This window comes from Chroicocephalus ridibundus, chromosome 11, assembly GCF_963924245.1.
Source record: "Chroicocephalus ridibundus chromosome 11, bChrRid1.1, whole genome shotgun sequence".
Lineage (NCBI taxonomy): Eukaryota > Metazoa > Chordata > Aves > Charadriiformes > Laridae > Chroicocephalus > Chroicocephalus ridibundus.
Genome location: NC_086294.1, coordinates 17632083 through 17650571, shown reverse-complemented (window position 1 = coordinate 17650571; position 18489 = coordinate 17632083). Strand labels below are relative to the sequence as shown.

Below are 18489 nucleotides of genomic sequence, written 5' to 3'. Positions count from 1 at the left end.
CCCCAGCGCCCCGGGGGGTCCGAGCCCGGCGGGGGTGTGTGTGTGTGAGCGTGCGAGTGTGTTTCTTTTTGCTGCAAGCCGCTTTTGGCCAACTCCCACCCCCGCTCCCAGGGCCCGTCCCGGCGCGCCCCCGGCAGCGGGGGGGTCCCGGCCGGGGAAGCCCGGCGGCGGGGCCGGCGCGGTGCTCGGGGCGGGCAGTCCCCGCTCCCCTCGGCCCGGCTGCGCCGTGTGGCAGCGCCTCTGTCAATCAGCCTGACTTCACTCCTGCACGCCCTGTGTTTCCAGTATTATACCCCCGCCGCCTCCTGGTGTCTCTGCTTCGCTGCGAGCCGGGAGCGCGGCCGCCACTGCCGCTGCGGCTGCGGCTGGGCGAATGCGCGGGCGGCGGGGCGCGGGGCAGCGCTGAGCGGCGCGGAGAGGCGCGGAGAGGCGCGGAGCGGGACTGCCGCCTGGCCCGCCCCGGCTGCGGGCGGCGCGGCGCTCGGCCGGCTGCGGGCAGCCCGGGCGCCGGCTCCCGCGTCGGGCCGGGGCCGCCGCGATGGACCCTCCCGCGGGCATCGCCTGCGTCCTGCTCTGCTGCGCGCTCTCCCTGCCCGCCGGCGCCCTGCGGCGCCCCGGGGACAGAGGTAGGTCTCCGCCGAGACGCCGCGGCCGCCGCGCCGTCTTTGGGCTGCTCGCTTTGCCTCGCCGCCGGTGCCTTGCAGCCCGCCCGTCTGAAGTCGCGGCTCCTCGCCCCGCGGCTTTCCGCTCCCCGTGAACTTCTTCTGCGGCTACTTTTGCCGGGTTTCCAGTTGTTTCCTCCAAGCGGCAGGCGGGGACGGGGACAGGGGCACCCGCGCCGCCGGCGGGGAAGGGACGCTGTCACCAGCGCTGCGCCGGTGCCCGCAGCCCCGCGGCCGCCCGCTGCCTGCCCCACGGAGGGGGCGAGCCCCGCCGGGCAGGGCTCGTTGCCTGGAGTTCCCCGTGCGGGATGAAGCACATGGCAGCTCGTCTGCCTCCTTCCTCCTGCCTCGGCCATCGCCACCGTCCTAAACTCCCGGGGCTCCCGCTGACACCGCTGCCGGTCGCTGCCCGTGGCGTCCCCATCACCACTCGACTCATCCCCACCGCACCGGGGATAGTTTGAGGGACGAGCCTTTCCCTTGCAGGCTTCCCACCTGCACATCAAGCCCGTACCCGAGCCCCTCCGAGCAGTCCCGAAGTGGATCAGCGCCCTCTCATCATTGCTGGCCACCCGGGTAGCCTCAAAGTCCACGAGGCAACCCCGGGCACTGACCGGTGGGCTGGGGTGTAGGGTCCCGGCTGTGTGGGCAAAGGGTAGCGGGACCCTGCTGCATGGGCAGAAATGCGGGGTCCCTGCTGGGTGGGGAGGCTCACGCTGCCGTCTGGTGTTTTGAGAGCAAAAGGCAAGTTTCAATGAACTCTGCACACTTCATGCCGGTGAATGAAGTGCCTGTACAGAGTGCAGTGTCCATCTGCCTTATGTAAGTGTCTGCTGTGCTAATGAATAATGGAATAAAAATCCCGCGGCATCAGGATGTGTTTAGTTCTAGTATCTCTCTCCTCTCTTGCTTTCTCCCTGTAAAGATCCAATTCTGAGGAATATAGAGGAGTACAGCCTTGTCATCCCCACCAGCACTGATTCAGAGGGCAGGTTCCTATCCCACTTGGTGTCTGGACCACCAAAAGCACGATTCAGGAGAGCCGCAGAGGGCTTGCAGCATGAAGCAGCAAATGAGCAAATATTTTACAATGTCACTGTTTTTGGAAGAGAGTTTCACTTCAGGTTGCGGCCAAACTCCAGGCTCGTGGCCCCTGGAGCAACAGTTGAATGGCAAGAGGACTCTGATGAAACTCACATTGAACCTCTCTATGGGAATTGCCTCTATGTTGGGGATATCACTGATTTGCCAAATGCTTCAGTTGCAATCAGCAATTGCGATGGCCTGGTAAGTTACTTTCGTTATTATATCAAAGATAATTACATTAATTTCCTACAGTCTTTAAATATAAAATGTGTGGACTGTCAGAAACTCACACCTCATATGGTAACTGTGAATGCAAATTAACTAATGTTCCCTTGTGTGGGAATAGCTGCGCTGCACCAGGCGCTTCTTTACAGACAGTGGCACTAGAAGTTTGAGCACATGCTCTGTGGTAGCTACTCTGGAACGGAGCAGCTGAAGCCAGGATTTATGTTGATATGTTGATTTGACACCTCAAGTTGCTTGAGGTGTCTGACACTGAAACAGAGGATGAAATGGCATGTTCTCAGCGTCCTCTTCCACTTTTCACTTCCCGTCTGCAAAGGGAAATTTTAGAAGAGTTAATCCCAAATAATGGGCTGAACTGCCCTGGCTACAAATATGATAGGTAAAATCTAGTTTTGCCCTGGAAAATTTTAATTTATTCAGAGGCTTTCACGGATCTTTCACTTGGTGAGCTTCATTGCCTAATCAAGTGATTGATGGAAAGTCGCAAAAGAGTTTGAGTTTTACAAGCAAAACAGCTGTCTGTGATACATTTTGCAAGGCTGTGTGTTTTAAAACTTGCTGCAGCTTTCTGTTCTGGAGTGCATATTCAGCAATCAAATAATAACTGTTTGTCCCTGACATCCTAAACTGTCATAGTATCATTTGAACAGTAATTACTGCACAGCAATTTGTTTATATAGTTTTGATAATGAACAGTTTATCCAGCCAATATTTTTTTGCTATACCCTTTAGAATTCATAATTTTGAGATTACTTAATTTTAATGTATTCTGTTCTCTGCATAAAAAGCTAGTATAAGTCTGTTGTATTTCTGTTTATTTAATCATAGAAAGTTGTTCGTTTGCTGTGCCAAGAAGATAGCATGTATGGAGATAGTATGTTGGCTATCTGAGAATGGAAAGGAATCAAATACTTTTCCCCTTACTCTTTCCTTTCCTGTGGTTTCTCGTAGCCATGTGCGTTCCTCTTTTGAGAAGCAGGTTTTAATGTTGCAGTTGTTTGATGTGGGCAGCTGTCTGAGGGCAAGAGGAACACCAGCAAAAAGAGCAATTCAGAAAGCAGAGTATGAGCCTGCAGGCCTGCCTCTGGTGGGGATGCAGGAATACTTGGCTCTCCCCGTACCTAGCACAGATCATTTTGTGTAAGGCAAAATTTACTTGCTCTGGGCATTGCAGAACTGGGGTGGAGCCAAAGCTCTTCTTCCTTGTTCCTTTGTGCTGAAAGGTGGAGGAAGATCCTGTTGATGGCTGCTGCTTGCCCTGTGCTCTTCTCGTCAGCTCGGGTGTTGACTGTAAGGGCAGCGGGGGAGCTTGTTGCTTCTTCCTGCCAGTGTCAGCCAAAGTGTGGATTCCTTATATTGGAGAAGAGAGGTATGATAAAATACAGCAGGAGTTAAAGCCAAAGTATGGATCAGACACTGAAGGTTGAAGGCCTCATGTTGCATGTATAAATGACAAAGTGTTTATAAAATGCTGCTCTTTTTGCATTTGCAAGTAACTTCTCAAACACAAAGGAATGAAGCCAGGCCTCAATCCAAGGGCACTCATAAATGGCTAGAATCCAGAAAGCTACCAAAAGAATTTTAGTTTTCAATCTGTGTCCACAACCTGTGTGCTTGCTTCTTTCCAGCATTCTTCTTTTTCATTAGAAGAAGCCAGAGAATTGGTCTAGCACGGGAGCTGCCATGTTCTAATCTGGATGTCGTGCTGGCTTTTGCATGGCACTACAACTTCTGTGATTCTGCTAATACATTTGGAAATGACTTACTGTTTCCCCCAGTGCGTATCTATATTGTAAATGTTGCAGGGCCGGGACCATGTTTACTTTTGCCCAGGTCACTGAAGCCTTCCTGCAGGAAGCATTACCTCAATACCTTTAAGCATCTGGCTGTAATGATTTGCCTGAGATTGTGCAGTAAATCTGTTGTGGAACAACAAATTGAACTCCAATCCCGTGGGTACTATGTTCCATCTCTACCCATTCCCTCCATCTCAGTTTCTTTCTTTCTTTCTTGTAGGGCGAGAGTTTAAAACAGATACCAATAGAATTACACAAACTGCAAGAAATGAAGTGGTTCCCCAAAAGCCATTGGTCCGTGGAAAGGAATAATGGGCAACTGACCCACTGAAATGAATACTGCACTTAACTGTCTTGGTTTACCTTTTTATTTCTTGCGTTTGCAAGGAGTATTGAAGTGTCTCTGGAGCAATGTATTGCTAGCAAGACGTTCTTAGAGACCACTGGGCTGTATGTTATTCTCAGGTTTATTGTTACTTCATATGTCAATGAAGACATGGACAAGGCTATTCTCAGCTGGTATTCTATGTCCATTTTTTCGTCACACCTAGTTTACTTCAGTGGAGAAAGTCAGTGGTATCATGGATTTTCTTTCAGTTGCCTAACAATATACATGCCACGGCCACTGTTCCTAACATATTGCAAGTATTTCCACCTCTTTTTCTAGATTACTCTGGAGATAGGGATGGTGGATCTGTCTGACAACTGACTTGTCAACTGACAGGTGTTAGAGTTGTTTGTTATAAACTTGCTTCATTTAATTCCTAGTATTTTCTTGAAGTGCTTGCTTTTGAAGGTGGTTTGACATCTGTCTATGCTTCTGGTGGGCTTCCAGCTTTTGCATCCAGACATTAGGGTTGAAATAATGTTTGAATTGAAGTTTCGTAGTTTGTTCTTTACATTGCAAACTTTTGTTGACTGAATCTGGTTCAAGTCAGTGAATGCATCTGCCACCTTGCCAACTTCTGATGTTATTTCCTCTGAACATCCCTTTTGGTTTGCACTTTCCTGCCAACTTTGTCTTATTTTCCAATTATTGTCTGAGAAGAGTCAGTCTGGTGGTGTTGGTATTGCCAAAATGAGAAGTTACTGGAAGGGATTTACATGAAAATGGTAGATCTGCAAACAGATTTTTGAACTGTACTATAAATGATGAAGGTTTTTAATCTGCAATAATTATAAAAACCGAAAAGGTACAGTGAATGCATATACAGAATTATTTGCTGCCCTGACTGAGGAGATACACGGTTAATTTGGGTCCTCCCAGTTTTCTGTAGCAAAGTCAGTGACAAAATTAGTTTTATTGATCTAAAAATCAAATCAGAGACAGAGGAAGAGAATTTCTGAAGTATGCAATCTAGGTGTGTTTTCAGAGCTGAAGTGGATCTTTACAAATCATTGGAAAGTTAAAGCTAATCAATAGGTTTTTTTAACAGCTCTCTGAATTATGGATGTGATTTTTACCATATTAAAAAAAAGTTTTGTGAAAGCTTTCCCACTTAAGTTAAAACCACTCTGGACAACTTGGTATCGTCTGGGTTGGCATGATAGCATTCAAGCTAATTTTCCACTGTGTGAGCAGAACCAACACGATCAGCTGTCCATGGCCTGCAGTCTCTTGTGGAAGATACTGCACGTTGAGTACATTCTTGGTCCTTGGCCAGATCCTTACTTGTAGACACAGCTGGAGGATGGGGGAGCTGGCTGTCCTCTCCAAGGGTTAGTTGTGAAGGAGAAGTGCTCAGAAGCTGTAAAAATGCCATAAACCAATAAAGAGTTAGAATTATGGCGGTCTTTCTATATTATTGCCTAACTATGGGAACTCCCTTTCTTCACCCCAGCAGATGAACCTGCTATTGTAGAAGAACTCTTTATGTATCTGGATTTCTTATTTTAATAAATATTTCTGCAGTGCTTGAGGCTGATGTGCCAAAAATGTCTTCTTCAGGTTGACAGGATGGCAGTATTTGGTTGTGGAACTTTAGAGACAAAAACTCTCTCCCAGTCTCCTCATAACAGTTGTAGTCTGTGGGCTAGAATGTGTACTTAAACACAGATACAGGAGAAACACAATACAGACACCACATCTGGTACGGATAATGAGCACATGATGAAATTAGGCTGCAGTGCAGAATTAGACTTATTGACAGGATCCTGAAAGGCTGAGGATCATGGCTTCAGGTTGAATAGTCCGTATGATCTAGCACCCACTGAAGCAAATAGAGGAACATCAGTTTCAATAACACAACATGATGTCTTAGCTCTGCTTCATTAGTGTAATCCTCTTCCTTTTTTAAAAGTTAAAATATCAGCTGTCCAAAAATTTCACTATATTGTCATTAAAATGGGAAGCTATTAGAAGTGGACATAAAGTTGGCTGTTCAGGACATTTATGGTTGTATATTTTCTGATGGAACTGTAAGCATTACATGTCTTGGGGTACCAAGCCATAGTCACCTTACTAGTGTAATGGACACTAGTCCAAAAGAAGTGTTTCTTCTTATATGATGAAATAGGCAGCGTTTGCTCTACAACATTTCAGTCTTTACTGTATGCTGTAATAACCCTCGCAAACTGTTTGAGAGAAGCCTGGTGGCTGGCTGCTTGCCCAGATGCTATTTCTTCTAGAAATGCTTGGGAAGCCAGCAATGCTTTTTAGACTCGTGCCCAGTGCTAACAGGAGCTGTAGTACTGGGCTGGCCTGGGTGGGTTTATGGTGATACATTCACTTTACCAGCCAGTCATGAATCTTCGGGGATTGGCTGGTGCTTTGACTACTATTAATGTAAGTGCACGTCTGTCAGTTGTCCCAAGGCTTTGTTATACATTATTTATATTATTATCATTTTCCTCACTGTTTTAAAATCATAGTGAAATATTTTTATTTTCTGCAGTCTTTAATTTGCAGAGAAGTATTCATGTAATCTGATTTTAGGCACTTCGTGTAGATGTAAATGTAAATGTAGGAACCCAGGTTCCAGATTCAGTCAATGGTGTTTCCTGAGAGCAATTCAGACTCACCATGTGAAATGCCCACCATTCTCTTTCATGGAGGAATGTCCCTCTTCCCTCCTGCCACGTTCCCTGCATTCCTGAAGACGTTTAAACACTTTGTGAAATGTATCCTTGCTCAGTGTAATGCTGCCTCATTTCGAGCATGAGCTTGAGCTCTTCGAACTCAGTGAGTTTTAGGGTTATGTTCTTAAATGCCTTCCTGACAGAGATGCTTTCTTGGAACTGGCCACAGAGCTGAAGTTGAATCTAACTCACCTGAGGTGGATGATGTAATTTACCTGGCTGAGAGGGTGAAGGATCTGCTCACAATGAATACACCAGGAGAAGACAAACATGCTTATATAACTGTGTTATTTTTCCTTTTAGATATCCATCTCCTGCTTTCATATGGATTTACAATTTAGTTCTGTTTCTGTTTTATCTGTTTTTTGGATTGCACTAGTTTGTGATGTAGCAAAAAAGCAGAACTCAAGGTAGCACAATATTGTCTTCACAGTCTGGTCAGGTCAAGTGCCTGACAGTTAAAACAGATGCCTGCTACAAATAATTCCAGTAATTCTTTGGGGTTTTTTGTATTCTAAGTTCTTAGCATTTACATTATGATTGGGTTGCATTAATTTTTAGTGGATTAAAATTTGGCATATATAATCTCTTCATTTGGGAGCATTTTCTTTTTAAATTAAAAATAAATCAAAGTTGCCATCTGTTTTTTGTGTTATGGCAAAAACCACTGTGGGCTTTTTTCTTTTTGGACAAGTAGAACTATAACACAGTGGCAGGAGAAATGCAAGTAATTCCTGTGACAGTATAGAACAAAATTTAAAAGCCATTCTCTTTAAGAAAACAGCAGCTCTTCCTCTGCAGATGAGTAAAGTGGGATCTCCATTAACCCACATGGTCTTTTGAATTCATCTGGGGTCTCTGCATGCTTAAGCCAAGCATGTATGTAAATTTTAGCACAGTCAGAGCCTAGCTGCACATCCACATCCACGCATATGATATAAAAGACCTGCATTGCCTGACAGAAAGCAGTGGAGCTATTTTGGTGCCTAACACTCAAGCATATCTATATATTTTCACAGGACAGAGACTTTGCTTCATAACCCATTCTCTGGGTTTCTCTGTTCATGGCCCTGGCCAAACTAGCCTAGTTGGACAGCCCCTTCTGCTGTGTAAATTGCAGAGACTTTCCCTTTTAAATGTTATCTTCTGAAACACAGAGAGTGTAAATACTATGATTCAGCCTCTAACTGGAGTAAATTATCCTCATTTTGCTGTCCTTAAAAGAGACTCTGTCATCAGTAAGTACTATTTTTTTTCTTTGCATCTTCTGTGCATGGATCATCTCACCTACATTTTATCTGAGAACAAAATAATTTCCTACATCATACAGTCGACACCATCTGGACAGAATATCCTCAGGCAATCAAAACTGGTATCTTCATGGTATGTTGTAGGCCTTTGGATAAAAGATAGGTATTTCCTTATGTCCTATTTGACCTTGTGTTGCATTGTCCTCATTGTGGTAGTATCTCAGCTGTACTGTTCTCTTTGACTAATTGTCTAACCAGAACATTAAACCATGTACATCCAAGAAAATGTGCCTAATGGCTCCTTCTACTTTCCATCTTGAAAGATCTAAATATAGTAACTAATTTTGATAAGGTCATAATTACTTTCTGGGGTAAGGAGAACATCTATTTTGAGAAGTCTGTCGCTCTTCAGCTTCCAAAGGTGTGTCCCTTGAAAAATGCTATTAGCTTACTTAGCTACCAGCTCAGTGCTTCCTCATGGTGTGGAAAGGTGTATTCTCTGAGAATTTAACAGCACAGACTCCTTCAAGTGGCAAGACATTCCCACATTTTGAGTTAACTACATGTTTACCTTTTGCTACAAAAGATAGGAAAATATTTTTTTGGATCAACCAGAATTCTAGCTGTTGCACAGAGCAGGACCTTTCCTCCACAAATCAGACTAGTATTTTATCTGACCTACTTCTGAGCACTTCTTATTAATGGTGACTGTTGCTTTGTAAGCAGGTCATGCCACTACTTAATTGCACACTAGGACATTTCTCATACGGGGTCTGATTAAAACAGAGAATCAGGGAGCAGATCTTCAGTCTCTTGTAGGGGGTTGCACAACCTTGCATTTGCTTCCCCATGAACAGCTCTGATGTACACACCCTCTTTTTCAGATCACCCTCTCCCCTTATTGCTTTCCTTCTTCCGAAGTTTCACTAAGTTCTTTAACACATCACATCTGCTTTCTTTAGCCCCTTTATCTGTGTGTGTTTTAAATTCATCTTTGTTTGCAGAGTCTTGACACAGCAGGTTCCCAGTTTTAATAGTCTGCAAAATGAAAGGCCCACATTTCACACGCTATTTTCAGCACCGTTCCATTAAACTGTAACATTGAAAAGAAGAGTGTCCTCTCAAGTGCTGAAGAGCACGTTGCTTTCTCATATCTAAATCACAGTCTCTGCTATAGATCTTCTGAGTTATTCCCAGGTCTCAGAATGTCTGGTACTTTCTTCAAATCTGGAGTTCCTGGAGTCACTAAGTGTGAATCTCAGCATTATGCTTTTTACTTTTTCTTCTAAGTAACTGTTTTCTGTTTAAAGTAAGTGTTTTTAAGTAAGACTTCCCCTCAAGGAAATGACAAAGAAATGTAAGTTTTGTTTCTTGAAGTCTCAAAGATTACCAGGCCAGTGAAAATCATACCAAGTATGTTGTTTGGAAGGTGTCATTTTACAATAGAGGTGAGTCTCTCTCTTAGGATCTCATTGCTGCTGAGAGGGGTCATCCTGTTCCCCTGGCTGCTCCCTGTGCTGTGCCCCCATTCCTCCCCTGCTCATCTTCCTCCACTATTGTTAACCCAGTGGGTGAGTGGCCAAACCAGTGAATTGCTGCCCTCCAAGTTTAGCTGCTTGAACTGTTTCTCTGTGGGGTGAGTTGTACATTTGTATAGGCAGAGGGATGAAAGTGGGAATGCCCTCAGCTGGGCACGGGGAGAGTGAGATTGCTCCTCTGGTAACAGATAGACTGTATTGTAAAACCACATCCGTGTTCTCATGATTTAGAAATGGGTCTATTTAAGGGAGCTTGACTTGTGCCTTTGAGCACTGGAAGCTGGAACTGCAGCTTTGGACGAACAGATTGTTCTGCTCTGTGGATGATGGCTTTCTACTTTGTAGCTCTGCTTGTTTTTTTGGTACTTTGCAGTAAAATTCCACCTCCATTGGAGGGGAGTGCTACGGGATCAGAGAAAGGAGAGGAGTTTGCTGCAGTGGGGAGGAGAAGAGTCATTGTGATGTTGGAAGTGAGGGTGGGAGAAGCAGTTGGAAGGGAAAGGCAAGTTGATGGATGATAAAAACAAAGCTAGAGGGAGATCTCTCCTGTCTTGCGTGTACTTCTGAGACAGTTTGTCCTCTGGCACGTGTTACGTGGGCTGGCTGCCCCTCAAGTTGGGGAGATTCAGTCACTGAACACGGTAACTTCAATATCATTTTAGCCTCTCTGGTGCCACAGAGAGAACCCGCCCTGACCACTAATTTATATACTTGCCTTTTTTTTTTCTTTTTTTTTTTTTTCTTCATGTCCCTTGTAGGACTGTACTAATCTGTTTGTTTTTCAAAACTTTGCCTTGCTAAAATTGAAGTCCCTTTTGCACAACTTGCTGTAACTCTTTGCTCTTGGTATCCTAAGTGTGTTATAGTTTATCAGCATTCCCTTCAGGTTTATATTCTTTCTTACTCCCTTTATATTGGTTTATATCAAATTTAATGTTTTGCCTCTTTATTGCTGCACTTGTGACCTTTATCTTCAAAATAAGTAAACACAATTAATTCTTCACTTGTGCATCTCTTCATGGAGAATTCAGAGGTTGAAATTGTCCAGGGTCAGAGGTACTTTCTGACTCTTACACCTGTAAAGTACAGTATTATCACATTTCTTTTGATGTGGTGAGCTATAAATAAAGCCACTTTAACTTCCTTCCTACTGTCATTCCCTTTAACTTTTCCTTTAGTTGCCACCTCCGTGTTTGAATTTCATTATTGTCAGACCACTTTTTCCCAGCATTTAACCTCTAGCCTGGTGGACCTCAGGGGACAGATTGCAATCTATTTTCCACTGAAATGAAGCATGAAACGTACTAATCCTGTAATGAGAAAGAGTTGCTGAACATCATTGGTATCTTTGTGGATAAGAAGAGCTCCTTCTACCTGCAACTAGATAAAGCTAATTTAATGCATGTAAGTTATTTCTCTTCACTAGGTGACAATAGGTGGCTGCTGATATTGCCTTTTAAGGATGGTGAGCTATTTCTATGAGACTTTTGAAGCAAGAAAACTAGAAGGGAAATACCTAGCATATGGTCAACAGTTAAACCGGTCTTTAAAAGGCATAAAAGCAAAATAACTTTCTGAGGTTTTAGGACGGCACACTGCCACATCTTGATGTAGGCCCTGAGTCTTTAAGCCTTTATTAATGTGTTTTCTGATTTACTACCCCTGTAAGAATAATAAAGTTGACATGTGTAGAGAAGAACCTGCATGGCTAACTAGCAGGCTGGCCAGCAGCTCTTCCTGACCTCTTTTCTTCTACCCCGTTGCTTGCAAGAAGCAGTCCGTGAAATGGCAGGAATGATTGAATTTTCTATCCAATACAGCATGTTTCTACAGGAGCCCTGAGTGTCGATCTCTCAACCTCCTCTTGTGCCTCCTTCCCTCTGTTGCTGGGGAGTCCCTCCCTCTGTGCCCTGTGGGCTGCTGGGCTTCCAGCATGGCCAGTGGAGCTCTGGGCATGTATTAGCTCCCGTAGGCAAAGCCATCCAAAGGCACCTTCACACTGCACACCCAGAAGCACGGGGACTGCAGGTTCAGTGCTACTCTTTGGCCTGTAGGAGGAGTTTCTTTTTCAAGTTGCGCTTCCGAACATGTGCTTTTTGTCATGATATAATGAATATCATACTGTATAGGATGGAGAAAGTCAAAATCATATGGCAAGTCCAACAGGAAAGAAAAGGCTTATTTTCTTGGGAGTCAAAACATTTTGAGAGCTAAACATAGTAATAAATCATTTACATTTGAATACAAATACAGTAAAATGATGATAGAATTTAAAAGGGAAGAGGGGAAAGCACAGATTTTACTCCAAAGACTTGCTAATTTTGCTGATATTTCCCCTGATGTGCAGAAGACAGTACAAACATCCAATACCTGCTCTAAGCGGATGCATTGTGCATGCTCTCCCGTGGTCAAGTGTGTGGTTCCCAAGGCTTGAACAACGGCCAGTGCCCGTGGCCATTACATCAGTTGAAGGGCAGATCTGTTTGCAGGACAGAGCGCGTGGTCTGGAAGTGGAAAAAGAGCCTGCAGAAAATGTAGAGATTAACTAAGGATAGGTGGCAGCACAGGCTGTGGTTACTGTTTTAATAGTGGTTTTATTTGTTTAAAATCATGGCTTTTGGGTAAATCATGTTCATCCAACTCATATGCAGAAGAATATACTTTTTGATTCTTCAGAGTGTTAAAATTGCTTGGCTTTTTTCTTGCCCTAAGCAGAGGAGCTGTGGAAGGAATGTGAGAGATGTTGTTTGGAAAGCATTCTTCAAACCAGAATGTATTTAAAAAACAGTCTTTGAGAAATAAATCACTACCTGATGATGAAGACAGCTGAGCTGGGCCAAGAGTCTTTCACGTGCCAACACTCTCTCACGTGACAGGAGTTATACTGGAAGCTGGCAGGCTTTGAAGCTTGCAAGGTTGAAAATCTCTCAAAATTTTCATATACTTAAACAAAGTAAGTAATAGCTAGATAAAAATATGGCTTTGGAACTTTTCAAAACACCTCCCCGTAGAATAGTGTGAACATACCTAAGGTCATAATCTTCTACCTATTGGGAACAAAAAAATACCCCAAAACCCAGAAGCACAAATTATATACCACCTCAGTTCAATACCAATAAAGAGTTTAGGGATGAAGAACTTTTAGGGATGAAGAAGTTCTAGGGATGAAGAACTTTTAGGGATGAATTTGGATTGATTTCAGATTTATAACAAAGCTTGAAATCAGAGTTTCCTAGTAGTTTTAGGTTTCGTTGTGAAAATGGCAGATCCACCATTCATCAGTAATCCCCAAATAAATGCTAGAGGTGTCTGTCAACATTACATTTACTTGCAAAGTTACGGCACATTAAGGCTGACATAAGCAGTAAGTGTAAAAATGTGATTAATCAAAGGATGGTTTACCACTCTGAAAGAGGAATATGAAGCTCAGACTGGATAAGTAATAGACAAGCAAAGAAAGACAAGACAATTTACAAGATGTTTTTAATTAATTTAAACTCCTCAGTAGGAAAGGATAATGAATTTACTATGAAAATAAAGCTGTTAGTTCTCTGCAGTCAAATTAAGGCCAACAATAATCATACGCATCTTATAAAATAGGATAAAAATGCTGAACCTGTGAAAATGTAGTATAGTCTTGCATTTATCTAAACAGAGAATTATACACAAAAAATAGATCCATGTCAATTTTTATGTCATGGTTCAGCATCATTTTGCATAAAGACCTGGGAGGTCCCATGGCAAGTAGCTGATCTTTGGATTTGTTCCAAAGCTGTTGAAGTGAGCGTGTTTAGTTTCACGGGCTTCATTTGGCTTTGTATGGGCAGGTTGATTATCAAAGGATCTGGGACAAAAAGCATGCCTTGGAATATTCCACGTCATAACCTTGTCTTTCACCTTTTTCTCTGTCCCCTGGTGCGGTGGTGGTGGTGAGGGAGGTGGGTACAAGAGGCTCAAGTAGAGCTTTTCCCATTGCTGTTTATATCCAGTATGCTGGATGGAACAGGACAGAACTGCATGCTTCTGAAACTGAAATAGCTCTGCTAAACCTTCTTCCCCTTCTGCCTCACGCCACATCCCCACCACAGAAGAGGTGATGCATTAAGCGAGGGGGAGGGATCAGGAGAAACCCTCCTCTTGTCCATGCCAGGAGGATGAGGCAATTCCAGCTGCCTTGAATTTGCAGGCTCGTTCTGACAGCTCTGCTGTCTCTTTATTCCTATGAAGATGGGGCCAGAAAGGAGAATGATTCCCTGCTTACAGAGGTTGCCTCTCTTCACTTCTGCGCTGCTGGAGGTGGAATGGTGGGAAGAGCTTTTTCTGCCTATCTGAGATCAATAAAACTAGCATCACTTGCAAAGAAACCCCAAAATGTCAAATCCACCCTCCCAACCAAAAAACCACAACTCATGAGAGAGAGCAACATCAGAAAACCTCTGATTGCACATCTGTTCAACATCAGACTTTTCTGATAATTCAGCAACAGCTAATTGAAACTCCTGGATCATAAAACTGGAGTTTGCTTTCTCTAATGCAATCTCCTTTCAACTCCCTGTTGCCCTCTGATATTCTGGTGGTCAGGATTCCAACAATCTGTCACTAGATGGGAAAATTAGAAGTTGGGTCTATTCAATTATAATGAGCCGAACCTCTGCTAATCTGCATCGTCATGTCTCCATGGATTTCTGGGAGCTCTGTCACTTTGCATTAGCTGAGGACCTGGCCTTATATAATTAGATGTTTTCACACCCTTCTGGTGACATGCCCTCCTCCAACAGTCTGGATTGCAGCTACCATGGTTTGCAAAGAAATGCACTCGTTCTTGGGAGGCAGCAGGACACACAAGATCTGTGGACGCGTAAGCACTATTAACATGAGATTTTGTATTCAGGATTTGTTTACATACTTGGAAATCACAAAATGCTTTGGAAGAGGAGACTGGGGATCCCAGCGTCTTTGAAGGTTCTCAGAGACCTTGGTCATGAACGGGCAGATGGGTTAAAGACACAGCTGTGATTGCTGTTTGTTCTCACTCAAAAGCATGGGCTCACTGAAGGCCTCATGGCTTCCCATCTCTGCATTACCATTCTGATGTAATTTTTGTGACATTTTCATGTTATCATGCAAGCCTGTAGAAATCATGACACCAGTGGAAAAACTATTGAATAAATACGTTGTTAGTCATGTGAAATTCATCTGTGATGGATATACTTACATTTTTGAAGAGTTTAGCTGCTTCTGGCAATTTTGTGTTCCTTTGGGGTGACTGAAAGAGGTGTTTGCTTTGACTTGTGGATTTAAGAAATGTTTGTGCCTACATTTTGTGCCTCCTAACGTTTTATAGTGCACTTCCAGAATGAACTCCATGCAGTGTTTAAACCAAGGGTATAATTTTGGAATACTGATTCACTGTTTGCAAGTCCTACAGTATGTTCTACCTATACCACTGTAGGAAACTGTTGTTTTTGTCTCTTTTCATTTTATATTTGTGTATATTAAGACCACTTTTCACTGACGTCAGAGACCTATCAGGTCAAATTTAATCCGCTATATATCTCTTCCGTGCCACTGAGTCCATTGCTTTGACTTAATACAATGTCAACATTTGCAAGGAGTCTACTAAATCCTTAAGTTTAAATTTTGTTTTGTTGTTAGGACATCACATTCTTAACTAAAAAAGGCAGAGTCACAGACAGACCCTTATATGTAGAGGCTGCTTAGTGACCTGTATGCTATCGGTGACAAATCATGAGATGCTTTAAAGTATCCTTTGAAAGAACGATGAAGATAGACTGACCCTTGTCTCCTCTGAGGAAGTTCTGATCTTCTGTAGGCTGCTTTATGGAGGAGTTGTTAGCACTCAAAGAGGGCAACTGAACATGGATTAGAAAGTGCTGGAACGTTTTACCAAGCTGGAAACTCACAGAAGTTTTGAAATTGCATTAAGATGCTTCAGTGGAGTTGCACTTTTGACTACTTCTAATTAGTAGAAGTGACCTTACAGTTTCTCTGGGATGCTGCAGTGTTATGAGGGAGCAGAACACAGTGACAGAGACACACACTGAGCATCTTGTCATAAAGCAGCCTATTTGGCTCCGTGCTACCTTGACAGCCCTTTGTCCAGCCTTTTGAAAAAGCACTAAACAAAGTTCTGTTAGACTTCATCTTTTGGTGAACTACCTAGTGAATGTTGCTGGGGGCATTCTGTCATCCTGATCAGAAGAATAGCCATCACGACTGGCACTGGCCATAGGAGGAGCGCAGGTTGCCTGAAGTTTGATATAGAGTCCTGTTGCTAGTCACTAGCTGGTCTCCATAGGCTCCTTTAGCATCTGTGCAAGTTGGCCCTGTCTGTGTTTCCCAGCCTTGTAAAGTGGGGGTAAAGCAGAGAGACAAAAATGGGCAGGCAACTACCTTTGCTCCAAACCCTTCAGGTATTGATTATATCACTAAGAACCTGACTTAGTCCCTAATAAATAGATTTTTTTTTCTTCCTGGACTACTTTATCTGCTGCATTTGGCCACAGCATCAGAGGACAGCTATAGAGAAGAACGCAGTTGAATCTGGGAACAGACTTAGTCTGTGATGAGTACTGCACAGGTTGTCCAATATACTATTTATAATTTTTGGTGCGTCTTGAAACATGAAAGCACTAGGCAGTGCCAGAGGGCAGCATGGACATAATACTTGTGTTTTCTAGTCTGTGTGGTGGCAGCTTTCTCCTTGTGATGATGTCCTCCCTGATGCTGGTTCTAGGTGATAGTCGAGCCTCTAAGTTCTCACTCCTCGCCTTCACAGAGCCAGGGACAGCATTGCTCCTTTGCCGAGGAATGTGGAGCAAATGGCCATCTTTGAAATTGCTGCCAAGAGGCGGTTAATGTGCTCCACCACAGTTAACGTGTTTGAATTCCAAAGCTACTCAGATTGTTTCAAAGTCTACCTCCCCACAGGCTGCTGCTGGGCTGCTGCGCAGTACCGCTCTCCTTGTCACAAGCTGGAAATACTTCCTTCACTGGAGAAAAATGCACTGTGGTTCCTGTGGAGGAGCATAGTGTTCGGAGCAGTGAGATGACCATCTTTGTGTGTGATTTGGGGGAGAGGAAGGGATGGGTCAGAAAAAAGGTCAAAGGAAAGAGCAGTTAGAGACATCTGATAAGTGTCAACAGGGCAAGACGCTGAGCCCTGGCACTGGAGTGCTGATGTGCTGAGAATAGCTTATGAGTAGCCCGTGCAGCAGGAATGAGCAGAAAACACTGTATTTCTTGGCTGTTCACAACAAAACCCTTGTTCAGTGAATATTGTCCTTTAACAAGTACCTCCAGAAGGGTAAATGAAGCAAGAAGTGATGTCCCCATTTATCCTCAGTGCTAGTCTGCAGGGCAGGGCTGGAACTCCATTTGAGAGCAAAGTGAACTTCTTGCGTCTGACAAACCAGTACATGTGACGGTATAAGGTGAGTCAGGGCTGCCCAGAGGCACTGGGCAGAGGGGAGCAGAGAGCTGGAGCTACGTGCGCACACCACCAACACGTCCCATGTGCCAGAGGACAGTCCCCTCCAGAGCTGCTGTGATGGATTCCACAAGAAGGGTTCACACCTCCAGCCCAGAAGCAACTCTCATCCTCATCCTGAATTTTCTTCCTTCTCTATTAACATTCTGCAAAAGCTCTTCTCAAGGAAAGTTGTCTCCCAGCCTGCTGTGCTGCCAGGCTTGACTAGTGTGAAATAAAAAACCCATCCAAACCAACAGCAAAGGGTTGGTTCTTTTGTTTGGGCTTTTGGGAATTTGAAGAAGTATTATGTGGCTCTGCCGCTGAGTCAGCACTGGTGGGATGTGATTTCTGAATGTGATTTCCGTGGTCAAACTTTGCAAAAACCTTTGATGTTTAATGTGCTAGTCAATTAAAGCACGCTGCTATGCAAGAAATGATGCAGTGGCTTTGGTATTGCCAAAAGAGGTCAAAAGTATCAGAAGAAAGTTTAATGTCTCTGTTTGCATAGTATCATTTTGCTTGCTTTGTGGTTCATTAATTTCTGCAGCGACTAGGATATAGTCTAAGAGCAGAAAGCCTCCTCTCTACGATAAAAATAGCTGGTGCTCCAGCTCTCCTGCTAATTTGATTAAAGTGGCTATGGAAGTTCAGCCGTGTTACATATAATACTGACTGCTCTGCTGGAAAGAGCTTTCTTCAGTTGGGCATTGACCGTCTTAATGTCACTTGGTCAGGTCTGGATGGTGTCTGGCCGAACAGCCTTAATGGGTTAATCACGTTGGTGGAGTTTTCTTCAGAGCAGCACGACAGATAGCTGTGTTGGCACAACTAAGGCAGTGCCAGAGAAATAACAAATGTCTGGGGGCAGGACCTTTTAAACACAGTTGTATTGCCAAATTTATCTTCCCACAGGGTGAACCCTCAGATACTCGCACACTGTGGGAGCCACAGGAATAGCTTCAGGAAGATGTAACCTTTTGCTGTCCTAATCTTGGGAAGGTTTTTCACAGAGAAGCGGTGCGTGCATTTAGATTCCTTCTGACACTTGAATCACACTGACAAAAAAGGGCTGTCCAGCTGTTTTTATGAGATGTTCAATAATGAGATTTACTCTAAAGCGAGTAAAAACCTTAGAAAGGTTTTAAGATTGTACTTTAAAGTGTAAGCTTGGTGTATCTATTCTTTTCCTAAGGGTGTTTTATTTGATTCTGGTACTAATTCAGGAGTTGGTCCAAAGCCATTAGCATAAATGAAAAGAGTTTTATTGACTTTGATGGGATTTGGATCATGCTGCACTAATTAAATAGTAAAGTATCCATTAGCAGTGAAGAAAACAGAAGA

General features: G+C 43.8%; 1 protein-coding gene across 1 annotated transcript in view; it reads left to right on the top strand.

Annotated features, from left to right (window-relative positions):
• Positions 1-473: 473 nt before the first annotated feature.
• The window catches only part of ADAMTS2 (ADAM metallopeptidase with thrombospondin type 1 motif 2), a 187866-nt gene continuing 169850 nt past the window's right edge, over positions 474-18489 (top strand). The window contains exons 1-2 of the mRNA XM_063349132.1: positions 474-626; positions 1588-1949. Coding sequence (XP_063205202.1) covers positions 539-626; positions 1588-1949 — 450 coding nt within the window. The 5' untranslated portion in view covers positions 474-538. The remainder of the gene's footprint in view (positions 627-1587; positions 1950-18489) is intronic.